This window comes from Notolabrus celidotus, chromosome 18, assembly GCF_009762535.1.
Source record: "Notolabrus celidotus isolate fNotCel1 chromosome 18, fNotCel1.pri, whole genome shotgun sequence".
Lineage (NCBI taxonomy): Eukaryota > Metazoa > Chordata > Actinopteri > Labriformes > Labridae > Notolabrus > Notolabrus celidotus.
In genome coordinates this window covers 6,721,928-6,749,551 of record NC_048289.1, presented here as the reverse complement: position 1 = coordinate 6,749,551, position 27,624 = coordinate 6,721,928, and the positions used below count along the sequence as shown (strand labels likewise).

General features: G+C 40.0%; 1 protein-coding gene across 2 annotated transcripts in view; it reads left to right on the top strand.

The window, feature by feature from the left end:
- Window positions 1-27,624, top strand: part of ca10a (carbonic anhydrase Xa) — a 319,433-nt gene that overhangs the window by 19,739 nt on the left and 272,070 nt on the right. For both annotated transcript variants that reach the window (XM_034707132.1, XM_034707131.1), the window contains exon 2: window positions 26,291-26,365. In XM_034707132.1, coding sequence (XP_034563023.1) covers window positions 26,291-26,365 — 75 coding nt within the window. The remainder of the gene's footprint in view (window positions 1-26,290; window positions 26,366-27,624) is intronic.

The window sequence follows — 27,624 nt, the reverse complement described above, 5'->3', positions numbered from 1 at the left end:
CATCAAGATTTATCAATCAATGTGATTATTTACAATGAAAACAGTCAAAAAAGGGTGTTTCTAAAGCACAATGTCAATCATCTCTTCTGACACCTACCCCCTCAGAGCAGTTTTAGACATTAAAATGACAACAGAGAAGATATCAGTGTTGTTGTGGATGGTCTTGTTTGCTTTTGGGGGTCATAAAGAGGCATCAGTACCAGTTTCAGTCTGTTTCTCAGCCAGTTAAAAACTCCTCATAGTGCCTTTAATGAACATACACTAAATTAATTTAGAAAAAGTGTCTTTCAAGCATTGTCCCACAGGTCATCAGCTTGTTTTTTGGTTAGATTTCCAAAGTTTTCAGTGTTCCCAAAGCTTTCATCAGAAGACAGGTTATCTGCAGAGAACCCTGACATTCAATAGACATGGTATATCAAAGAGAGCTGTGACCCGAGCTGCTACCAGCTCAGCTTATGTCTTGGCTCATCATTTATTCCTGGGTTGGAAGTCCTTCATCAGTTTGAACCGGTGGGTCTCCCATTCTACAAAAAAATAACAAAGATTGTTCTCTGTATAAAACACGGACATAACTCTTGGTTTCTGAAGAGATGTTATGAAGCTCAGTTATGATCACCATATTTGAAATGCTGACTCAGACTAACTTCCTGTCAGTGAGATTATAGCAAGCATACGGAACTGACGGAGGCTTTTAGGCTCTTTGCAACCAGCTACAACACACCTACCTATCTGTCAACTCAGCCATGACTATAACCGCGCAAATGCATAAGTCTTAGCCTTAATGTAATCAGGAAAAAGCGTTATAAAAAATCATCCCCAATACAACTGGTATGAATAAAGAAATGTAGTATAGAGACCTAAACCATTTTTCGTACTCTGCTATGAACATGCAGGATTTTGCTCTACAGTGTGACATTTTAACATGTGTGAATGGGCTTTCTTTGTCTTTTGCAGACCGCTGCATTTAAAACCATATCACTGACAGGATTTCATTCTTTCAGTCACTTTGCTCATCTTTGTACAATAATGTTAGTTAACTCTGACACCTTGGGGCTCTTGGTCCCACTCTCTCACTCATTCACAGTAGACATCGGAATCAGAAGCCTTTATTGTCATTGTAGGGCTACAACTTCTTGCACCTGTTCAATAGATGTATGCACTTCAAAATAACTACAGCAGGTTGAGCTGTTAGTTCCTTTTCTGCTGTGTAGATACATAACTTTCCCACATTAGATACATGTTTAGCAACCCTCTATTGAGCTTGTTTGCTTTTGATCTGGATTGTATTTGGGGTTGGGATTTTGGGGTTAATTTTGGCTAATGAGTATCTAAAACATGACCTCCGGGTATGTAGTCATGCATGTAATGATCATTTGTGTGTGTGAGGGAGAGTGACCACCTTGCCTGTCCCCAAGCAGCCCCAGCTCATCACATCTGCTGCTCAGGAATCTGAAGTCTATCAGCCAGCTGGAGTGAGACGACCTCCACGCCAGCTGTAATTTACCACAGGGAGATGGGATAGGGAGTGTTTGTGTGTGTGTGTGTGTGAGAGAGAGAGTGTGTGAGTGTGTATGTGAAGGATTGACGCAGCCAGAATGGACAAAATGAGTAAGTGTGTGACAGGGACTGGCAGTGGGAACAGACCGCTGTGCTGTCACTGCTGATATGGAAGCGCTTTACGGCAGGTGGACAGTGAGAACCAATCAGAACTCAGCTCTGCCCGCTTCATACATGAGCACCATCCAAGTGCCCCAATTCACCGTCCATCCACCACACACAGGCCCTGTCAGGGAAGCCAAATCTGCAGCTGCTAATCTGATAATCCTGTGCAGATGTGTGTCCTACAGCAGGAATAGAAATGGTGTGTGTGTGTGTGTGTGTCTGTGTCTGTGTGTGCGTGTGAGAGAGATGCAGAGTAAGTGAGTGTGTTCTACAGTAAGTGGGCGGGTGATACAGAGATGCAGGGAGCTTGTGTTTATCCGGGCTCTTCTTTCCCCTTCTCTCTGTGTGACTGTAGCTGCTGGTTTTGCCGTGTCACCACTTCTTCCAGAAGAATCACACTGGTGTTTACATAATCTGCTGAGGGTTTAACACAGCAGGAATACTGTTTGGTCAAATCTTACATGTGGAGACAGCTGGTTTTATTACACTGCAACCAGGCAGGCCTAAGTGAACGATGTCCACAGATACATGATATAGAAAATAACTGCTTTACTCACACATGCACAAAACTCCTGAAACTCACTCTAATTTTCAGGATGGGCTGCATGTGTGAACACATTTTCAGACGACTTTTTCTTGCAAGCCCCTTTTGTAAAATTCCTGCAAGAAGTCAGGTTGGTGACATCAATATCATACTGCGGGTGTGATTTTCATTCATGTAATGAGACAGTTTCATGCTTTTTAGCTCATACTTCAAAAACGTCCATGTACCGATAGCATTGATATGAAATCTGTTGTCACAGTGACTGATTCCCCAGCAATCGAATCGAATATATTGTAAACATCACAGGAACCTTTTCATCCTTTTCATGTCTCCTGTTGGACACATGTCACTCTGTTAGGGACATGAGTGAATAAGCAACTGTGGAGAATTTCATTGGAAAACTGTCCTGAAATTTTCTCCAAATTTTAATTTAAGTGCATGTGTGAAAAGGGCTGATGAATAAACTCTACCCTAATTCCACTTTGATTGGACATCTGCTAAAATGTGAATTATATCTATCAAGGACAAAAAGGAAAACGGGTCCCATGCTTCGCTGTGCCAAGATTTATCACTCATGGTATGTTCCCCATGCTGACCTTGTCGTCAAACCAGACTAATAGCCTCATTGACAAACTTTTATGGCCCTCCATTTCAACACATTCTCTTTCCCAGCCCAGAGACTTAATCAGCGACACTAAATGCTTCAAAATATGCTGATATTGCCAATCTTCATGTTTGACTTTCGCAGGCACCGACTCTGAATGCCAGCAGTAAAGTATTATAATCATCTGGTTACATTCAGAATAAAACAGCACAGTTTGCATCAATAAATAAGCAACTTCCTGCTTGACAATTTGAAAACAGCACTTGCTAACATATAGTATTTATAGCATATAAGTATTTCCGTGATCAATCTTTGGAAATGTTAACGATCAATTATTGATTAATCATAAAAAAAAAAAAACGTAAACATTTTCTATCTATTTTTTCCCTTGAATCAAATTTTCCTTCACAACACAGTGTATATAACTGATGGTATTGAATAGCTACGGATAGTATTGAGGTGTTCAAAATGTTAAACACGCTGAATATCAACGTGTGGAGCAGGCTCATAATCTTCAAGGACATGCAGTCATAAAAAATGAAGGCTCAGACTTCAACAAGAGAACTGAACAGAAACATATTTTAGGCTCACAGTGTGCAGTTTTCTGTCCACTCGTTCTTATTGAGAAAAATAGGCATGTGAACCTGGTCAGGTGTCAGCCGGGAGCCCAACCAGGTCTTAATCAGTCTGGTGACAGAGAAAAATAGCGCTTGTGGAGACCTGTCACTCAGCCGCTCCCCAGCTGAGCATCTCCACTGTGCGTAACACCTTCAGTCAGCTGATTCACATCCAAACATGCTTTAACCAAGCGGCAACCTCCAGTCTAAAAATATGAGTCAATGCGGAAGTTTTAAAAGCTGCAGTTCATCGAGGATCTGCTTGAGGCTGGCTCTGGAAGTACCGGAAGTCACATACACATGAATGGGAAAAAGACGATCTTTACAGCAGAAATAAACATGTTTACATCCTGGTACAAAAGATGAGTGTAGTCTGGATAGCTAATTTCTCGATGTCCTCTCACTGTGAGGGGGGTGAATTTTTTTCTAACGCTGCAATTTCAAAGATATTGAGATTACTAGTCTTCCAATGAGAGGCACAGCTGCCTGTGTGAACACTGCAGCTGTTGGCTAGGAGGCTCAAAGCCCGCCTCTTTATGTCACACTGGCTCATTTGAAGCAATATGGCTGCCGCTGTCAATTGGCTTCAAAACAGCGTTCAGAAACAGATGGGTGACGTCACGGATACTACGTCCATATTTTATACAGTCTATGGCTTTAACACTAGAATGGCCAGAATGCCATTTCTACTAGAAAAGCCACGACAGGTCGTTTTGACTGCCAGATTCCAAATTGTATTATCTGTTATGATAAATACCCAATATAGAGAATGATGTGTTTATTGTTTAAGGATAAACTGTATATTTAAGAAAATATGCATATATTTATATGAAACTTTCCTCGGTTGGTCACTTTTACCTGCTTCTTATTCAGATAGATTGCCGGTCTGAGCTGTCCAAGTACAACTTTCAGGCTTCCTCAGCAGTCATCTCTCTCTTTGAGCTTCTCTTTGCCATAGTTACCAAAATAGAGTTGTATAATTTTCTCAGATTTAATTAAAAGCCTTTCAAATTGCTTTGTATACTACAATGATAGTTTCCAAGCAACCAAGAGGTATATGCCCAGCGTGAAAATGTATTGATCTAATCATGGCAGTCATTATGACCGCCTGTGGTCGAAGTAGGTAAAAATAATCATATAATTGTTGCCTTTTGTGCAATTTGTATAAATGACATATTAAATTCATAAAGACTCTAGGACTTTAGGAAAAGTCAGGAACAGGCAGCACTGTAATCTCTAATTTAATAAAGTTACACAACATATAAATTTGAGAACCCCTTGGCCGTTCTAGTGTTAAACTTAAAACACCTCCCTGATAGCTGAACAAAATATAAGAGCACATGTATGTTACATGTGATACAAAACGAAACAAAAAAAAAATATTTGAGTAAGTTCTTAACAGTTAATCTATCCTCGATCAATTGTTGACATCCCTATTTCACACTGTTGCAAAGTGTTGTGAATGTTTGGTTAGGCTCTTACTTGATGATCTTTATGGAGATAGAAGTTTGTATTCAAGTGACGTAGCTTAAGGAAGTCAACTTTGCAATTCAGTCTCACCTTGGAGTTGAAACCTAGGTTTCTTGATCCTGGTTCTGTGTTTGTATATCCTTTTGTTGACACAATTGACAAGTTGGAAGTAAAACACGTCACTAAATCTCTCATACCTGATTTCAAAATTGTGTTTTTAGGAAGTCCAAAATTACAAACCGTTGGATATTCAGAGAAAAAAATGCCCAACAGCTCAGAATGAGTGTTTAAGTTATCACCAATTATGTCCTAGAACAGGTATCTATTATTCTCATGGTAAATTCTGGATATCTGAGCTGACAGGATGAGTTCGCCCTTCACCATCCTGACATGATAGCTGTTTTCATCTCAAGTTAAAAGGTCAAATGCTGTTATATCATCCCATTGTTTTGTTTCAGATTCCCAGACTTTATTTATTAATTGATCCTCATCATGTCCCTGCTCTGTGATTGTTTACCTCTCTGTTGAAAGACAGAAGAGGTGTCAAGAGGGACACCTGCCTGTATTTCAAGGGGAAACCATGTATTTTATAACTCCAGGGTTGAGGGATTAAACAAGAGTCCATGCAAAGGTGAAGTCGCTGTGAGACTTTGTTGCGGTCATGTTATGGATTTATTTGACGGCTGTGTTAAACACTGGTGTGATGTATTGTCTGGCTCAACCCTGCTTTGTAAAGAAGGTGTGCTTTGAGTGGCTCTGTGCCCCAATTCTGTGTTAAATAATGCTTGAATGACAAAGTAGCGGGGACTGTGAGGGCACTGCAGTGTTCTCTTTTCTTGGCTGTGTGTGTGTGAGTTGTTAAACACTGTGGTAAGCACAGTGTCTGCTCTCTGGTGCAGGTACACAAGGTTTTATGGCTCTCTGCTCAATAGGATCAGAGACCTGCGAGGACAAAGGGACTCACCTCCTATAACCCCCCCTCCCTCAATTATTGATGGCTGCTTCCTGCTCACCTCTGCTCCCCTCCTTGCTGCCTGTCTCAAAAACAACCAAAATAATGCATTTCCTCTGTTTTCAGAGGGATGAACTATAGCGACAAAGTTTTAAAGAAGAGGAGAGGAGGACAGAGAGGAGGAGAGGAAGTGAGAAAACATAGAGAGTCAGAGCAGATTGAGTGTGATCGCTGATCCATAAACACTCAGCTGCTTCTCTCAGGCTCTGCTGAGTACACCTCTGACACCATCCTTATATCATGTGTAAAATAACACCTCTCTGTGGACCCAACTTTCTCTGATACTGGAGAGAGACAGAGTTTGACTAAACTGATTCTTGATCATGTGTTTAGGGCTGTATCAGACTCAGAATTTCATCAGTTATATCAGATTTGTTCATTCAATATGCCGCCTTGACTGAGTTTTCCAGCGTTTTGTCTGAGAGAAGCAGGTTATTAGGTTTATTTCAGAGCAGGACAGGTAAAGATTTCCAGCCAGCTACTTTACAGATGTTTTAATCCACATCATTTTACTGGATGAAGGATTTTAGCACAGTATAGTGAACTAAAGGTAGATGTAGCTCAATTTACAGCCTCCAAAGCATCAGAGAAAAACAGATTTCAGCCTGAAAATCTGGGTTTGTTTTTTCAATTCCTGTTAAAAATCCATGTGTCTGACAAACACTAAAAAAAACTCTGACAGGTAACCTCCAGCCACGAGAATTGAAGTCTATGCAGAAGTGTTCAAAACTGCAGTTTCTCAAGTGTCCACTTAAGGCTGGCTCGGCACACACTGTACGGGGGGTGAATTTTTTCATAACACAGCAATTTCGAAGATATTAAGATTGTGAGTTTTCCATTATGAGAGGCACAGCTGACTTGACTGACAGGCGGGAACACTGTAGCTGTTGGCTAGGAGGCTCAAAGCCCGCCTCTTTACCTCGCACTAGCTCGACAGAAGTTAGGTTGACTTCAGCATTTCCAATATGGCTACCGCCGACAATTGGCTTCAAAAAAGTGCTTCAGATGTTGTCAGGTGACGTCATGGATACTACATCCATTATTTATACAGTCTTTGCCTAAAACAAGCTAAGGAACCAAAAACAAGCTAGTGGCAGCTCAGCTCGCAGCCCCTCCTGATGTCTTCTGACTAAAGAGCAGCAGAGGAAAGACATGTTTTAACATGCAGCTGCTTTTATCATGTCTTTACCAGTTATTGTCGACGTGTTTTTTTGATTCAGAGAGGAGGAGGAGAGCTCCTTGGATAGTCTGATGATAACCTTGAAATTATGCAAGCTGAAGGGTCAAGTTGAGATACAATCTGCCCCGCTGTTGCTGCTGTGTTGCTCTCTGTAGGATGACACAGCCGTAAACAAAATGCAGGTCACCTCTGGGTTTTATCAGCTGATGACTTGAGTCATAGACTTTTAGGGAGCAGCCCTCGATGGCACACAGTGACACAGTTTGGACTGAGAGGACAAATGAAGTGCAGCTATTGTATATGAAGCGCTACATAATGCAACCTTTTCTCATTAAAATGCTAATAATAAGTCCATAATGAAGCTGTCATTCCTCTGTTTGCCTGAGAATATATTTTAGTAGAAAATCAAGCTTGTATTGTGTTGAATGTCACTCCGATACTGAACACAGTGTTGAATCCTGGATGTACTGCTGCTTCCATCTTGTCAGAGTTTGTGTTTGAGCCAGAAAACCGGGGCAAACAGAGACTCTATCTTAGTTTTGAACTTGGAGAGAGCTGTCAGTCACGGCAAACAGAACCCAAACATACCGCTCTCTCAGCCATCTTACCAATAAAATCTGCTTTTCCCAAAACTGAGGTGAGACGAAGGATTTGACTACTTGAAAAAGTGCTCAGTGAAGAAAACCATCCCATCACATCTCCACACCTGCAAATACTCTCCACTGATAAGTGAAGTAGCAGAACACATGTTTTCCCTGTGTCCCCCCTGGACCCAGACATGGAGATAGATGTGATGGATGGACAGGGAGAGCCAGTACATCTCCAGAGTTATCACGTAGGCTCCTCCCTTCGCCAGTGTGTGTGGATAAGTTAGCTCCTCCCTCAAGAACTCTGGAGTTGTCTGTTTTTGCATTGCCGAGTGTAACACCAGTGTTGTGTAGCATCCGAAGAAAACACTGATGCAACAAAGTCACATGATACAGAATAAAACGAACCCATTGAAGCAGCTGAATGCCAGCAGCTCTCATGTTCTTCTGGGTAAAATCATGCTTTTTATCTAAGGAGTGTTTTTTGTGCAGGAAGGGATATAACGGGGCTGTTTCTAAAAGTAATGTAAAAAATAATACTAAAGAAGACATCATGCTCTTTTTCAAAAGGTCTATCTCTACAGGGGTCCTTTCTGTAATGCTGTTAGACACTTAAAAAGCGATCAAAGCTTCTCTACGAATGGGAAAGGAAATTTAAGTGGCTGTGCTTACGTACATGGAGGCAATCTGCTGGAGCAATTCTAAAACTGTTTGTGCCGTTTAGTCATCTATCCCCCAAAAACATGAAAGGGGCCAAGATTTATTTTTTCATCCAACATGCTGCTGCTTTATAAGAACATATGATACAAGCTGGCAATGATTCACAGCTCACACATCCCGCGCTGAATGATAATGGGCATTCAAAATGCAAATACTATTTAAATATTTCTCCTAAATACTAATGGGACAGACGGACCATCATGGGCGTACTGCAGTGACAGTAATCCTGTCATTATTGCTGAGATAACAGCCTCGGCTTCCTCACAGCATCAGTGCAGCACTTAATCTGATACAAGCACTTTACACTGAAGTAGTATGAGCACAATCAATCCCAACATGTCAGACGTGACAGAGGTTATGTCTCTGTTAGTTACAGCACCGAGACTGATGTTACTTTGTATTGGTCTGAGAGAGATAATAGTTTCATGTAAAAAGGAGAACACTGAACCCCAATACACATCAACAGGTGACGCCTTGATTTTTACAAAACAGTCACAACTTAACAGCTGAGTCAAGAAACCAGACATTCAGATCCATCGCTGTTCTTTACAACAAAAATGTAAAATATTTCAGCATAATAATGCTAATAAAAAATAAATTAAAAAGATAAAATAATAATAATAATAATAATAATAATAATATTAATAATAATAATAATAATTGTATTTATAGAACACTTTTCAAAAGCCAGGTTACAAAGTAATTTGTACATTGGCAGCAAAATAAAAAAAGCAGGTCATAAAATCCCACAAGGTAAGATAAAGAAATTAAACATATTTAAAATTACCTACAATTCCCTTTAAATAACTTTAAAGGAATACAATTATTTTAAAATATATATATTTAAAACAAAGTTAAAAAAAAGATAATCAGTTATGTAACTGAGGTCAGGGGCTGAGTCGCTTCCTTAAACTGCCTACTGTTCTGGATGTGCCAGACTTCAGCGGTAACAGCAACTACTACTATCCATCTCATCACTATCATCGCTCTCTCTCTCGCTCTTATTCTCCTCTATCCCTCTTTCCAACCCCAACTCGGTCTCAGCAGATGTGTGTCTAACATGAGTCTGGTCCTGCTCAAGGTTTCTGCCTGTCAAAAGAAGTTTGTCCTTGCCACTATAAGTTGCTAAATGCTGCGAAGTATGCATGTTACTGACAATAGAAACAAGGCAACGTGAGTTTTGTTATATGTCGAAGTGCCAAACCCAAACCAAAAATAGACGTAACCAAAGCTTTATACATATCTAATCATATATGTTGTCCCATAAATATTAAAGATGCATACATTATAGCGAATAACTTGTTCATTTACTAGCTTAACCAGCTATATCTGTCTTTTTGAAGATATTAATTGTAGCAGGAGTAAAGCTGTGCTGTGTTGTTCGCTGTTGTGTGCTGGGGGAACTGCATGACTGCAAGAGAGGGGATCCGGCTCGACAAACTGGTCGGGAAGTGTGTATCAGTGATGGGGAGGGGGGTGGACTGGTGTTGGAGAACTGGTGGAGAGCAGAATGAGGAGCATGATGAAGTCCATCCTCAGTAACAGTAGTCACCCCCTGCATGACACTGTGGTCACTCAGCAAAGCAGCCACAGTGACCGACTCCTCTCCATGCGCTGCAGGACTGAGCGGTTCAGGAGGTCCCGCGATAAGACTTTACAACGGATCTCGCTAATGTGCACTTTATTAATACTACTGATAGTAGCTTTTAACTCATTTTATTCACTTTACCTTGTTGATGTGTTTTTACTGTACTGCCTGACTTTGAGAGTGCTTGGTTGTGTATGGCACACACTGTATGCTGCTGGACACCCGGATTTCCCCTGTTGGGGATGAATAAAGTATCTATCAATCTATCTATCCATCTATCCATCTATCCATCTATCTATCCATCTATCCATCCATCTAAGCTCAGCCTTTATAACCCAAAGAAACCTGCTATGGAAATGCTCCACCAGTACCAACATTAGGATGCTATTCTTTAGCTTAGTGCTTGCTGTCTTTATGTGCATGTTCAGTTTTGCACAGTATTTTCAAATCCATCATATCCTCAGGGTGTGTGTGTGATCTAAGCTCCCAGATCTCACTTAAAGTCTTTAAATTGGGTTATAAATGCAAAACACAATACCACAAGATGTTTCTTTTTTCTACAACATAACTGAAAAAAACTTTAAAACACTGATCAATAACAGAAAACATCACTAAAACATCCTGTAATTTCTTAAATGCTCCATATGCCTAAACTCTGCACCAGCTTAGGGTTATGTAAGGTAAATTGTGCCCTTGCTGTAATGGTTTCTATTTTGGGATCAATTTAAAGAGGATAATGCCAACCAAGACCCCGTCAGCTTCATGATCCACCCACGATCAGATGCTGCTTTTTACGCTGTATGTTATATAACGTGTACCTACGACTGACAACATGATGAAGTGAAAGAGGGAAGTATGAGCTTCCTGCTGCAGAACTAATGCTGTAGGTCAGCTCTGAGTGTTTATTAGATTAAATCAAACAGGATTAAAGATCTTTATCTTGTTTAAAAGGGACCTGCTACAAAAAAAGCTAACTGAAGTTCATTCTCTCTCAAAAATAACAAATTTTAAACGGATTAGAGAACCTGAAAGGACACTTTTCCATGAATATTATCCTCAGGCAGATTGTAGTGTCTGCGTTTCTCATGCGGTACGCAGGGGAATGATTTCTTGCCGTATAACTTCTGGGTCTGACTGAGTGACTGGAGCCTCCTGAGCCACATGAAGACAGAGTAGACCTGAGACCGCATATTGCTCACTTCATTTCAGATAGGAAACCAATTGGTTCAGTTTGATTCAGTCTTCTGGGCCCAGATATATTTCACTTTGTGACACAGAGGCAAATATGCCCTGACACACACACACACACTCTCTCTCTCTCTCTCACACACACACACTCACACACACACACACTCACACACACACACACAGCTGGGTCTATTAAAGAGAGGCACCAATAGGAGCTGTGTGAGAGATAATTGTCTCATAAGTCAGTAAGCACAGCTGTTGGCAAGGTCAAGTTTCATTTATGGACGCACGTCGCCACTCTCACTTCTGTCTCTGTGCCTTCTCCAATCTGTCTTTCTTCTTCTCTCCTCTCCTCCTCTTCCTCTCCGTCTGAGCCTGTCCTGTACCTGTCCTGCTCCCTGTCACTCCTCCCCGACCTCCCCTCTCTCTCCCCTCTCTCTCTTTCTGCATGGTTGGGCTCCAGGATTGCTTGTGCCCCTCGATGAATATTAATGGAGGTCTGGGTTTGGATATTATATGAAAATGAAGTGTTTATTTACAGAGTCGCTCTCTTTTGGCTTTATGTGAGGTTGGTGGGGGCTCGCTGCCAGACTCCTAAGTGTGAGGATGAAATAGGCGGGTGTTGTGCTAAATAGGATTCAGGTCAGTAAGAGGCTGTGGCCAACAGATCAGTCATACAGCTTTGGAGGAGCGCTCTCGTTTCGAACAATGCAACAGTGAATCGTGGGATTGTTCCAAAACTGCGGATGAAACTCTAAAGTGGTTCTGGATTTGTCTTTTTGTACGTGTAGTTTGAATTTGGCTCAGCTGATTTTACAAAGCCCTTTAGATATGTTTTATTAGTCAGGAGGCAAACATCCCGCATTACACTGGTGTAATGACTTTCAATGGAGAAAGGAGGAGTTTAATTTCTGGAGTCAGTGTAGCAATAAAATAATAGTTTCCCAACAAACAGCCCCTGAGGCAGAAGAGTGTAGATTGGTTTTATGTCCAATAGTGGAGCAATGGATCACAGTTAATCTGAACAGATGACACCAACAGTTCAACAGGCATACCAACCACAGACTGAACACTGATGCAAAGTTTATCTTAAAGGATTAAAATATATTCAGTGCCATTTAATCCCAGAGTAGATTTGCAGTGAAAAGGCTCAGACTGAGTTGGTTCAGTCTGAATACTATGAAGAGAGGTGTGACCACAGTTGCAAATAAAGAGGGAAAATAATGCAATAATAAGCAGTGAAGTTAGTGTAAGATTGTATGTCAAACTTCAACTTTACCTGAATACTAAAGTTTGCATGCTAGCAGTGGAGGTGTGCTGTACAGGAGTGAAGACGCATGAGGATGTGTTAAGACTTTCATACAGATATAGGATGTGAAGGGTTGATCTTTTAATGCATTTAGGCTACTTTTGTATCAGAAGGTGCTTTGACTTTCCTCCGCTCACTCTCACCACATCTGCTTTTATCATAGAAGTATCAGCTGGTGGTTTAATTGAGACCAATACTCAGTAGTTTAACACTAGTCGCTGTCCCTCAGCCTACTCTAGTCTGTAGACAGACTCAATCACATTATACCTGCATCATCAAACTGCGCTTTGCTGGCTCTAAAAACTGAGGAAGAGTTAGCATATGTAATGTATTCAACATTAATGGATGGACAGAAGTAGGGATAACATAGACAGAGGCATTGAAATGATACATATTTTATATCATAGACTTTTTAACTATATATTTTTAAAAGTACTCTTCAAATAAAAATGAGTTCAGGATCATCTGACTGATAATAATTATTGCATAAGTACCAGTTTTCAGAGCAGAAAATGATAGATGTGGGATACTGGTTTAGCTCAGTGGTGAAATCCTGCACCCCATGCCCAGAGGTAGCTGCAGGTTTGACCCTGCCCTATGCCACGTGTCTTTCTCCACTCCCTCCTTCATGTTTCTAAATCTATCCACTCAACTATCTCTTAAGAAAGGCTTTCGAAAAACCCATAAAAATCTCAGAAAGCAAAAAAAAATACATATATATGTATATATATAGATATTAAATTCTATTAGGATGTAAAAATACAGTGAATTGTTTTGCAGTAATGATACAAAGTGTCTAGCGAGTGATTTTTTTGTGGAATATCTGGACAATGATCTGACCCATGACTTAAAACCCACAGGATGGTCCAATGCCTGAATTTGGTGATCCATTACACCTGTACCGTCCTAAAAAACCTGCACTTTATATATTTATTATACTTAAACCCTTCACAGTTATAAAGCTGGCACTCGTATATGAATGAAAGGTTTTTCCGTGTATCTCTTGGAAATGTGGTCTCTCTCTCAGAAGAGTGATTATTTAGTTTGTTTGAAAAAAATGTATGAGGCAAAATTGTGTTACTATTAATGAATAACTGTTTATTGATTTGTTAAACGTGAGTGTTTATTACGAAATGCTAATTGTAAAGCAGAGGACAATTGTCAGGATTTGAGGCTTTGGGTGTTCTGTGGGCTGTTTTTGTTCCCTTTTGATGAGGATGGGGTTTTCAGTTGCTGTCACTTTAAGAAAGTTGTGTGTTGCACACAGACAGTGAGTGAGGATCAACGGAGGCTTGACTAGCTGTGGAGTCATATGGGTGTCGTGTCGTCTTTTTAGTTTGGATTCCGGCATCATCTTGTAAATATTTGGTTTGTGACACACTTTGAATAAAGTTGTCTTTTAGTGGATGATTGCATCGGATAATCAACATCTGAGTTCCTCCTAAAGGTGTTCGTTTGGGTTAAAGTCAGGATTCTACTCATAAAAGTCAAGCCCCTTCATACAAAACTTGTCCACTCGTGTCTTTATCAAGCTCACTTTTGTCCACAGGGTCATGATCACACCAGAAAAGCAAAGTTCTTCCAAAACTGCTGCCACAAAGTCTGAAAACTAAAATGCCTTCACATCCTTTATACAAGCAGACCCTTCACCAGCACTAACAAGCCAAACCCAAACTCTGGAAAACAGCCCAGGAACATTATCCCTCCTCCAACAAACTGTACAGTAGGCACTATGAATTCTGGGAGTCTTCTCCTGGCATCCGCTGAACCCAGATTTGCTTATGAGACTGCCAGAAAGCTAAGCATCACTCCAAAGTTTTCACTGGCCTGTAGTACATTAGCAGCATGCTTTATGCCACTCCAGTCAACACTTTGCATTGTTCCTGATGACATGTGTATCAGAGCGGCCACAGAGATCATCATGGAGTGCCCGGTCTCTAGAGGCTGTCCATAGTAACAGTTGTAGGCATAAGAAGTGATCAACACTTGTCCTACGGTACGAAACTTTCCCCATCTGCTGACTTTACATCCAAAGATAGACCTCGCAGTGTGTTCTTTATCCAGTTTGAAGTACAAATCAGCTCTTTTTTGGGACATTTTTTGGATTTAATCTTGCACAAAGTTTTCATTTGTTTCCTACCATTTGATAGAGACATCCTTTGAGTCTGTGATGTGTGAGTGTGACAGATACTCATTTATAGTGTGTGCTCTCAAAGTCCAAAAAAGTAGTCAGAAGAAATCGACAAGCTCGTCATCCCGTCTCTGAGCTTCTATACTTAGACTGAACACATGCACAGTACTGACAGAAGTCAATCCACAGCTGCCCTCTGCTTTAGCCACAGGCCAATACATCCAAGTGTAACATGGGTGTTTAAGTTCAGAGCAGAGCTAATAGATTTTTCTTATTGACTCTGATTGTTTCTTGGCCACTGTTCAGCTGCAAATCCAATAACCTCACATTTAAGCTATTGATTAGATCAGTTTACAGCCTGCAGGGATGAGTGCACACAAATGTCTCATGTCATTAAGTGTACATACCTGTGGTGAACCCATCGCAACCAATGACCTGCTACTGAAACTTCTTCAGAGATAGTGCTCTGAAGCATATGGGGAGCACAGTTAGATTTCTGTAGAGGAAACTGGATTTCTGGGTCATGCATATGCCCATGGGTTTGTAAAGAAGTGCAGTTTGTACGTGACAAAGACCCTTACAGCAGCATTTGGAAGAGGCTCTCTCACAGACTGATCCTCTAAAGAATGATGTGTTCAAGTGCTGGTGGAATACTTAAAGTCTGTTTTATAAATGAATTTAAAGTTGGAAATACATACAGAGCTGAGCTACCATTATTATGAGCCTGTTTTTACAAGAGTTGGGCTGTTTTTATTTGTAACAATCTTTCACATTTGCACAAAGAGAGAAGAGCACTGGGGCCTGTCATGAGACAAAACAGGAGGGCTGTTATTTTTTTAGTTTGAAAGTAAAATATTTGGTACAAAGTCAAACTTGCAGTGCCAAACATTTAAAAAAAATCTCCTCCTTTTGGGAAAATTAAAACACTTTTCAACTCCATTCTCAGAATTTTCACTTTTCTTGACTTTCCAACTTTTATCTTAACATTGTGAAATGTTTTTTAGAATGCAGTAAAAGTAATAAATTGTGACTTTCTTTACTTAGTAAAATTTCAAGGAGTGAAAACAATAGTCTGACAGTTTAATTTTGTTAACTAGTCCTACCAAACATTGACCCACTAGCGACCCATCTGAATCCAGTTTTTTAAACCATGAGATAGACTTTATTTCCAGAGTCAGGCATGGCTTATCGCGCTCTCTCAGCCCAGCTGGTCACGACAGATGGCTGTTCACCGATGACTCTGGTTCAGCTCAAGGTGTCTGCCAGCTAAAGAGAGACTTTAGCTTCCCAATTTAAGTGTTTGCTCATAGTGATAGGTAACTTAAGAGTTATGATAACAAGCCTACAGTCAACTCTTGCTCTCTATATAAAATGCCATGATATAAGTATTGTCATGATTTAGCACAATAGGAATAAAATGTATAAATTGTAAGATTTACTACTACAACTATTTCTTTTGTTTCAACAGCCTATAGACGTCTTTAAGGATCTTCATTCACTAAGAATGCATTCAGCTGCTCAAAACCCCGTAACTAGTGCATCAGTTGTTCCCTCTCACAACCAATTCACAAACCTTATTGCTCAAAACACATTCAAGTGCAACCACGCCTATAAAGTACTGCAGCTCTGTGCAGTTTGGTCTTGTTTTGGGTCTGATTGTGGATGCGAGCTGTCAGCATCTGTTGGCTGTAAGCACCGGAGTTGTGAACATTTTTGTGATCAGGTTTGTTTGCAGAAAAGGGGCAAATTTGGGCCTGAATGAGTACATGGTGTCTCATTTAAATATGTGCACACTCAAAGATAGTATTGTTCTACAGAATAGTTTGTGTTGCATTGAACATTGCACAAATTTTGTGAATTAGATGGTATCTCTATGTCTTATTTGCATAGGTGGGCACAAAAGTCATGTAATCAAGAGTCCTTCAACTCAAACAAAAACTTGTGTGCATGTAGGATGAAGGAAAAAGCACGTGATTTGATAAGGAAGCACCTTAAATGACATGATTGATATAAACTGCACTTTCAAAATCCGGAGCAGTGACTTGCTTCAGACTTGTATTCCTCTGACTTGGACCCTTCTGGGCTGAAGGAGCTCACGTTGTCTTGGATCGCACATTTCTGTTGTTATTTTAGAGGCGTGCATTCAGAAAGGAGAAGTCATATAAGCTGGTACAAAAAAAACATTTAGACGCCTCACTATAACGTCCATACTCAGCATCCACCCATCGCCCTCCTCACTCCACCATGATAGTTTAAACCTCACACCTTTTATTGGACTGCGTCTACACGGTCTATCTTAACAGCTCTGGGACACAATAAAACTGAAAATGGCGATCCATCAGCCCTCCTCCCACGCCCCGGCTCGTGCAGTGTCTCGTCTGCATCTCCCTTTATGGATCAGAGGCATTTGCTTTCTGCTGATGTCAGGAAGTGTGTTTTGGGGCCACAGCCAGACGATGTGAGAAATGGGACAGTACTTGTTATGCTGCTTCTTCCTCCCTCGCTTGCTTCTGATGAGCCACAGGAGGCGATTATGTCTCATCTATTGGCTACCAGTTGCTACCATTTCCTACCCAGCAGTGACAGAAACCCACATGATTATACGGAGGCTGGAGTGTGCCAACACTACAGACTGTGTACTCCTATTCTGATCCATTGGTTTATTGAGCTGATATTTAACTGGATGCAGAAAAAGTTTGTTGAATGCATTTGAAGAGAGAAGAAGAAAGAAAATCTCAGCTACTGCAGACATGGGTGTTTTCGCTTGCCACGATGCCACGTATAGGTGATTTTTCTACTTGTTAACATCACTTCATTCAACAACAAATTACAAAAGATATATAAGACATTTTGTGGCTAGTATGTGCTTTTATTTGGGATCAACTTCCACAGGCTTAAGCTAACAGTTTCAACTGTTCAGGTAACAGCTGCTCTGTGCCACCTGCTCATTTCCAAAACACAGTCTAAAAAGAAGCTGAATCTTCATATAATTTATGCACCAATACATGCTTACTGACCAATTTTCATGGACTGAATTTACACCATGAACCTTATTTATCACCTACTACTATAGTACTAATACTACCAAGCAACAACCTCCGAACGCGAGAATTTAAGCCAATGCGGAAGTGTGAAAAACTGCAGTTTGTCAAGTGTTAACCACATATACACAAATTCAAAAAAGCCAATCTTTACAGCAGAAATAAACATGTTTACAGCCTGGTACAAAAAACAAGTGTAGTCTGGATACCTCATTTTGCGATCGGCACAAGCTGTACGGGGGGTGAATTCTTTCATAACTCTGTTTTGTCAAAGATATTAAGATTATGAGTCCTCCATAATGAGAGGCACAGCTGACTTGACTTTCAGGCAGGAACACTGTAGCTGTTGGCTAAGAGGCTCAAAGTCCACCTCTTTACCTCACACTAGCTCGACTGAAGTTAATTTGAGTCCAGCATATTCAATGTGGCTCCCACCGATGATTGGCTTCAAAACAGCGCTTATGAAACAGATTGGTGACGTCACGGATACTACGTCCATTATTTATACAGTCTATGACTACTAGCTTAAAATGCATAATGTGTGTTGGTACGCTTGTTTCTGACCATATTTTATTGGTTTTCTTTGAAGTTTAGGGGTAAACTTAAGTGTATCATGAAGGCTAGCTTTATCATTTTTCAAACCACAGGTAGAGCGATTGCATAAACAAAGAACGTGAAACATGATTATGGAAAATACAGAAACCTGAGATATTTTTTCTGAAATAAATAAATTTTTGGTACACTGAAGATACACATTTGGTAGCAGACGGGACATTTTTTTATCAGTTAAAGTAAACTTTGAATGGTTTTAGTGATTCCATTTCAAACGTAGATTATTAATTGGGGTTTTGAAGACAGATAGAGAAAAGTATTGGCCTACGATAAAAGGTTTTGTCTTCACCTTTTTGTGATATCCACCTATTTTTTTCTGGCTGTAATGAAAGCCCTTAAAAAAACAAAATAACTGAAGTGAAACTTATTGAACGTCACATGCTTAGACAGAGTAATGAAATATATTCATATTAACTGGCTTTATCAATTTTCCAATTATTGTTAGTCATACAGAAATATTCATTGCAGCACTGAAATACTAGAATAATTAAGAGTGCATTTCAGTATATTAAATATACGTTTTAATTGAAAGGTATGTTTTTATACTCTGTCATTAATGACACTCTTTAGACTCTGAATGTGTAGCTCCACGTCTGTTTCTCTCATTGGTCACACTGTGTGTTGCTCTCATTTGCTCTCTTATTTGTTACATTTAGCATAAATGGAGGATTCATGTATTTCCATATTTTTTTAATTTCCCATTCCTCAATATATTTAGTTACAATTACAGCTGCTGTTCAGCTGTTGCAGCAGCTCACTTCTCCCACAGGGATCGTGAAAGGTTCAATTTACCTCATAGAATTTATCATTGTAATATCTCTGCAGCAATTTGTGGAAAACTGATGGTGATAAAATGGTTCCTCATTCGCTCTAATTAGACTGAAATAACAGTGAGAGTGGGCATATCAATCCAAAGGGCGTTTATTTGTTCTTTTTTTCTGCAGGGATGGCAGCTGTGTTGTTACAGGCTCTTTTACAGTACACATGTGCAGAGTGTGAGCAAACAGAGGACAACTGTTCCTGTATGGTTGTCTGTTGTTTGTAAGAGGATCATGTCCACAGGCCTCCAATCTCCTTCACATTATTACTTACAGTAGCTGGAATCCCAAGGGCTCTGTCTTACACACTCTGCCACCTGCACACACTCACTCACACACAAACTAACACCCCTAACACCACAGAAGGTATGCACAAGCAGCAACCTACAGTATTTGAATATGAAGCCAATGCAAAATGTTAAAAACTGTGGAAGCCACATACAGACCCGTTCAAAAAAAAAGACGATCTCTATGTCAAAAATAAACATGTTTACAGCCCGGTTAAAAAAATTCTGTTTCAGTCTGGAGAAATAATCTCTGTTGGCATATCCTGTAACATTGGACCTCTACTAGATCCATGTCCTACCTGTCTCCAATACACTACGGTCCGGCTCTGTATTTTCTCATCCGTCAACACCCACTGGCTGCATTTTCAGAACCCAGTACGGAGCAGGACCGCCAGACAGCTGGAGTCATGGGACGAAGGGGTTTCCCGTTGTAATAGCTGAAAAAAAGATCATCCGACTCCTCGCCTCATCTATGTTGTCTCTATTGTCCTCTAAAAACCTCTGACTCCACCTGTTGACTCCAGGCCTGGCTCCGCTCAACATGAGGGTTGGTTGTCCTTCCTGTCCCGCTCGACCTGCTCAGTTGAAATGTATGCTTCGTGCTCCGGCATTCAGCAAAGATAGAAGTATCGCATATCTGATCCGGAGGGCTCCGACCTGCAGGATCAGAGATGCAGCCTTAAAGCAACGGAGCGGATCCTCTCAAAGTTAAGACTTGACTAGAATAGAAACCTATCAGATCTGGTGCCATGATGGATCAGGGATGGATCTGAGTTTTTTCATAACTCATTATTCCTGAATATATTATATGTACACATTTTGCATAATTAAGGGTGTGGCTGATTTGACTGACAGGTGGGCACATTGTAGATGTTAGCAAGGAGGCTAAAAGCTTGTCTCCACCTCTTTGCCTCATACTAGGTCGACTGAACGATAGGTTGAATCAGCATTTCCAATATAGCAACTTCACAGAGACTACATCCATGTATTATGCAGTCTATGGGTATGCACTGATGTCACTTTGCCACAAGGACTGGCGAAGTGACTAAGCAAACTTCTACATGTCTGCCTTCATTAGGGGCAATGCAGCGATTGGAGTGAAACAGACAAATATCTGCTTAAACCAAAGGTGCTCAGACTCAGTAGAGACGCAGTGGGCGGTGGACTCTGACCTATGGTCAGAAATTGTATGTACCCAATTTCAAAGCCAGGGAAGTACAAGGCAAAGCCTAAAGTTATACAAAAGCTCAGGTTCAGTCAGTGGTGGAGCTGAAACTGAACAAAGTTGGCACTCAGTCATCGTGAGGGGATCCAGTTGTTTTGTAGTGATCTACTTCCTCTGTTAACTCAGACTTTCTGCTCCAGGCGCTCACACAAAAGAAGCTGTTTGATGGTCATTTCCCACTTCTTCCACACAAAAAAAAGACAACCACCATCCATTCAGCCAGACTGATACAATGAGAAGGATGATGAATATAAAAACAACACTGCTGCTGCAAATAAAGGGAAGGAAGGATGCAGGAAATGATAGCTCATTATTGAATGAATGCATTGATTTTATCATCTGAGAGACAGTCAGCGTTTATTTCTTCTGTTGTGATCGTTCTGTTACTGTACGGATGATCTGATTATATTTGGAGTGCCAATTGCATCTGAGGCTAACGTGAAAAAACAAGAGGAGGGCAACTGGAGACTCAAACAAATACTATAACAAATACAGAGGCTCTGTGATGTGATGTATACAGTATGTGTTACTGTAACTGCACAGCTTTGTTCTGGGGATATATTTAAGTAAGATTACTTTCAAAAGGTTTCTATAGACAGCTTAAATCAGCTAAGGATCCACACTGCTCAACATTATCAGTGAATAAGTAGAAATGATGCTGAATTAAAACCCAAACCCCAGAAATAATCTGACCAGGCTACACCTGTGGCCTGTTCTATGAGGTGAGTCCAAAATACCCAGGTACCTTTTGTATTTGGTTATCAGATGCAGCATATCTCTCCAGGTCAATGTTCTTTGAGATTTGATCTTCGTAGAACGATATGTTGCTCCCATGTATGCTGATAATGAATTACAGAAGTGGCAGTAAATTGAATCTTGATCTTGAGTTACAGTTCCTGGCGGCTTGGCTTGCTGCTCCTTAAACCTGCTATGCCCCCAAAGCATTGGAACGATGTTGATTTACAATAGAAACTGCTGATTATCTATTACCTGCTGTGGCTCAGTGGTAGAGTGGGTCCTCATCCCGGTGGAAGGTTAGCAGTTTCAATCCTTTCTCTTGCAGTTCACATCCCAAAGGACATGGAACACAATTGCTCCTGGTGGCATAGCCAGCAGAGTGTTAAATCATGTGAGTAGAACTGATGGGCATCATCAATAGCAGGATATGCCATCTGTGTGTGTGAACATACTGTATGTGTGTGATTAGAAGGTGACATGTAGTGTGAAAGGGTTTTGCCAGATCTAAAGATGTATGTATGGACTCCATCAACCTTTTTACTAGTTAATTGACAGGTTTAGCTAACATTATATTTCACTGAACAAGCAAAAGATGAATGATGGGAAGTTGTTTTTGTCCTTCTCGAAGACTTGATTTCAGGTGTCAACAAAACGGGGGTGTGTACAGAGGGGTTGGCATGGGTCTCGCTTGAAATCTGATTGGCTGTCCCAAATCCTGAACTGTGATTGGCTGTTTTCCTTGCCAATGGTGGGACTTTTGTTAAAACAAACTATTTGGACTCTGTTATGTTCTTTTGATAGTGCTTTAAAATGTTGAATCATTGAATACTTCATACATCTTCAATAGACAGGTGCGCAGGAACGAAATAAGTCAAGTTTCTAACTGTCAGAAGCATTTATTGGCTTTGCTTCAATTAAAAAACATTGACAGTAAATGTTCACCGCGTACAGTGTAGTGTACTTTAAAAAGTGACTTTGGACAAACCTTTTTTTTTGTGAATCCTTGAAGAAGAAAGCTTATAAGATTTTGATGTTGCCACTTTGTCGTGTTAATTCTTAAAGTTTAACAATTGGACAGAGGAATACATTGTCTTTAAGATACTTAAATATCAGTTGCCAACAAAGATATGGTTAGTCTAGACAGGAGGGATGAATACTTTATATTTATTTCTGTGTTTATGTGTGTGTGTGTGCACAAATTCATCCCACCCCTGCATAAGTCAGTGTCCCAGTTCAGCAGTCAAAAAGTCCAGACACTCTCCTGCAGACGTAACTCCTCCTGGGTAGCATTAAAGCGTAGATTGCTGTGTAGGCTAATGTTTGGGAGAAGTGAGGAAGAAATTATTACTGATTAAATAAAAGTTTCTCATCTTCACTGCTGTATCTTAACCCGAGCTTATCTGGACTCTTTCCTCAGACTTGGTGGTAAACACAAGTCTCTGTGGCAATGGTGGACCTGCATCCTCTCAGTGTTTAGCCATCGTAAACACACTTTCAGTCAGTCCATACTATGAGACAAACATGACTCACCTATAAGACAACCTATGGCGCAAATCCACTTTCCACCAACTACAGATTGTTGTTACCTGGCCAGCGTGGCGCCTGCTTGGAGCCACTCCTAATCAGATCTCCACATTGATTTTGTTTGTTTCGTTTAGGGTCAGCACTAAAGGATGATTAGCTTCTGGTCAGGAGAACAAATTTGAGTGTCATAGGTCGCTAAAGTCGATGTCAGCCTCCTCCTGAATTCACTGGTTGCAGAAAATCCATTAAAATAAACAGATTCTGGTCCAAAATGTTGCTCTGAACCATAACAGTGCATTTCACAGTGTAATCCTCCAGCTTGGTCCCAGTTCAAAACACACTCTGTTGATTTGCAGGGCAAAGACAGATTTCATTACGGCTGAAAGAACAAGAAGGAGATACTGCTCTCTGAGTAAAGGTGTGAAATGAAGAAGAACGTTTTTTCAGCACAGAAAGCAAAGAAAGTTTAAATGAAAAATGTTTTTAATTTAGAGAAACAGCTCTTGTAATATTTCCTCTGAGGAAAGATAAAGGCTGCAATCATCTCAGGCAGAGTCTCCTTTTATGATAATACCAACACCAAAGCTTTGTAATGAATTTTACACCCTCTGAAGTGTTACACGTTGCAATTTTAAATCAATCATACTCTGTTCCTTCAATTGGAAAGAGGAAAAATTAGGTAAGAAAGGGAATTGTTAATGCAGAGAGTGAATCACAATTTATTTTTTCAGCTCTTTTGCTTTTTCATGAAGTCACTTTATAAATGCTCCTGTGTTGTAGCTTGTGGGAGTTTGTCAGGGTCCAGTAGACCCGGGCAGAGAGCCAGCCCCTCCCTGATAGTTCAGAGAGTCTTACTCTGCTGCTGCTTGATTGTCCTAAGTTTTAAATTGGTGTCTTCACTCACTCGTTACTTACTAGATCTCAAAATGTAGACAGTTTCACAGAGAAGAATCTGTCTCAACTGTTGATTCCAATCTTGTTGCCAGCTGGGCCAGAAAATGTGTTGGAAATTACAAGTAGAATTTATTTTCACTGCAACAACGTGACTTTCATGAGTTGGATATATTAGGTAAACAGTTGGTGATTTGTAATTATAAGTACATGTTTGTAACCTGTAACATGCAACTTTTAGAAATTCCAAGTGCTGCATCCCTACAATATTTGATTTCTTTCTTTATTTTGTGTAACATTTTTTGTTTATATACTAAATTATTTATTATTATTATTATTATTATTATTATTATTATTATTATTATTATTATTATTATAAGTAGTAGTAGTAGTAGTAGTAGTAGTAATATAAGTAAGTAATTGTTGTAGTAGTATTTTTAATTAGTATTTATTATTATTGTTGGTAGTAGTAGTAGTACTAGTATTTTTTGTACTATTTATTATTATTATTATTATTATTATTATTATTATTAGTAGTAGTAGTAGTAGTAGTAGTAGTAGTATAAGTAGTAATTGTTGCAGTAGTATTTTTAATTAGTATTTATCATTGTTGTTGGTAGCAGTAGTAGTAGTATTATTTACATATATACTAGTATTTTTTGTACTATTTATTATTATTATTTTTTTTATTAGTAGTATTTTTAATTAGTATTTAGTATCATCATTATTATTTGAATTATTATTATTATTTGAATTATTATTATTATTATTATTAGTAGTAGTAGTAGTAGTAGTAGTAGTAATAGTAGTAGTATTTATTACAACTGATCATGTTACATTATATAGTACTTTTTCTATTCTCTATCTCTGTATACAGACATCTAAATACCCATATTTATTTATTTATATTACTAACAATCTTTAAACCACACTATAATCACACCATGTCAACCTGTCACCACTGAATATTTCCTTACTGCATATAAGCACAACTATTTATACCATGTGTAAAATTTGTATATACATTTACATTTTATTCTTATTCCATCTATTATTATCTGTATTATTATTGTCTATTTTTTTTAATTAATTTTAGTTTATTGAATTTTTTATCTCTATTTGTACTTTATTATAATTGTGCTACTCTTACAACCAAATTCCCCCCCCCCCCCCCCCCCCCCCCTGGGATCAGTAAAGTCTTATCTTATTCGTTAGCTTTTCCTTTAGATGAGTAGGACACGAGTAAAACCACCACAGAAGAAGAAAGTGCAACAAGGTAATGGTACTTGAAATAGTAATACATAAATAGAAACGTAGTATTTCTGAGTTAATCAACAGAAAGTTTTTGAAGTCACCAGTGGGGCTTAAAACACCAATCTTCTATTTCACTAACATTACATCTGAAATAGATTGAACCTTCTTTGTATATTTACAGTGTCTTGTGTATTTCATTAAGGTGAATTCAATAATAAACTGAGACACTTGATGGAAATGCACACTGCAGCATTTCTTTGAGCTGCCAGGATTAGTTTAGAACACAATATAAAACTTTATAAGTGGTCTGGTCTGGTTTGGTCATTTGCAGGAGTTTTGTCAAGGTCCAGTAGAACCGGCAGGGGGCTCGTCTCGCTCTAACAGTCAGGAGAGTCTGCCTCATTGCTGCTGCCACTTCTGTGCACTGCTTTATACTCTACAATCAGAGGTAGTGTTTACTTCAAGTTCATTTATCATCAAAAAGGGAGAAGCAATTTATCATTTGAGGAACAGGCCAACAAACAGGATCAATTTTCTTTTCTCGTGAGGCCTACTGCTGCCCAGCCCCCCCCCCCCCCCCCCCCCCCCTCCACCTTGCCTCCCTGTTTCAGTGTGTGGCGGCAGAGATTGCCCTCAGACCAAATGGCCTCTTTTGGACCATGTCCAGCTGGCCCACCCCCTGAAATTGAACCAGCTCTCCAGTGTCACTGCAGCAGGACTGTTTGCAGGGGAGATATCAGAAGAGGGTGGGGGAGTTGTTCAGCTACCTCAACTTCCATTAAAGACAAGCAAGCAGGACAACCTCTGGACCCTCGATTAAACCCCCGCTTTACGCGTTGGCTGAATGAACACGAAAGGAAAAAAAGTTGATGTGTAAAAAGCAATATCCTGACGGCTCGCTCGTAATTCCCGGTCACAACTCTCTCTCTGTACCGAGACCTTTACTCAGTCACCTCAATTATACTGTATCACCCCACTCTAATCTGGGGCTTTCTTCTAAAGCTTACACAACATGGCAGAATGCATTTCCATACTAACACCCAGGGAGTCATTGCATCACAGGAGGGTTAGCTCGTGAGCGTGTGTGCAGCAATCAGACCAAAAGGAGAGGTTGAATTGGAGGCCTGTTCGCTCTGAGGTTGTCTCCAGAGAGTGTATTTGCTGAGGCTGCTCACTGAGAAGGTTAGCAGGTGTTGTGATGACTGTGATAGAAACAAAGAGAGCATGTTCTAGCGTTCTCGTCTGAATTTCAGATGATTAACCTTGTTTTCTTCTTCTCGCCCTACAGCACAGCCGAATCCACCCAAAATTCACGAAGGATGGTGGGCGTACAAGGAGGTGGTGCAGGGGAGCTTTGTTCCAGGTAAGCCTCAAACCAGCGTGCAGCACGCTAATGCACAGAATACTGATTTCCATGCATGCACTTGAACCACACTGTGCGCTTGATCTTGTAGCGTATTTAAGATAACACGGGGCCACCTTGCCGTCGGCAGCAGTTTTATTTTCTCACTCTGACAAAGACCTCTCTGCCCTTCCTACACAGATTGATTGACGGCAGTTCACTGTTCTTTCCACCTTTTCCATCTTGTTGCGTATCTGCGTGTCAGGCCAATTATTTTCCTGAGATTGTGTTTTTCTGCTGAGCTGAGGTGCTTTTGATAAAGCCTGCAGGTGCCTGTCTGTGTGACAGTTATATCTATGCTTAAGAGGACCAAATGTCAGTGTATGGAGAGAACAATTAGGAAAATTCAAGCAGAGGACATTTTTCTGCTACTCTCTTTAAGGTTAACTTCACAGTGAGGTTAAAGGGAGGGAGAGGGATATCTTGTGAGAGTATAAGGCGGTAATGAGAGGTACAGTAAAGGTGAGTCTTGTAGATTTAATGTTCCCTGCTAATGTAAGGTCTCATTAACACCATTAACTTGGAACATTAACCCTGCTGGGCCCCGTGTGCACAAGTTGCAAAATTGGCACAAAGCAAGCCATCGCTCTCACTGTGCTCTTCTGTTGGATTCATTGTGGTGCACACTGCTCTCCATTTTGCCTTTAGGGTCATAGAGAGCTAATTTCAAACTGAGAGGAAGTTAAATGTTGCATCTCTGAGAAGGGAAAGAGTTTAACTAGAGTTGTTTGGAAACAGTTATTTTATTCAAAGACTTATTCAGATACCTGAACTGAAGTACCTCAGAGTACCAACCACCATTTCTTACAATACTTTCACAAACATTTTTGCATTTTGACCTCTCTATCAGCTCCCTCCTGGCCTTGAGTGGATGTGAAATGAATGTTTATTTTGTCTCAAGGCCAAGTTTCAACCCTTGAACATCAACAACACACACACAAACACCTAGACACACTTTTTAAGTTGCTCCTTGTGGCCTTGCTTTTAATATAGGCTGTATTTGACACTTTCCTGATGCTAGTATGAATATCAAAACTACTCAAAAACCTTTACAATCCAACCTCAAAATCTTAGACATGGCACATATCCAATTATTGCTCATTTTGATGTTATTTTTAGCCATGTTTTCAGCAAGGATTGGCACAGAAGTTGTGTAGGAACATAAAAAATGAAGGTTAGTCAACAACTGCAACATGGCTATTAGAAGTTGGGTCATCACA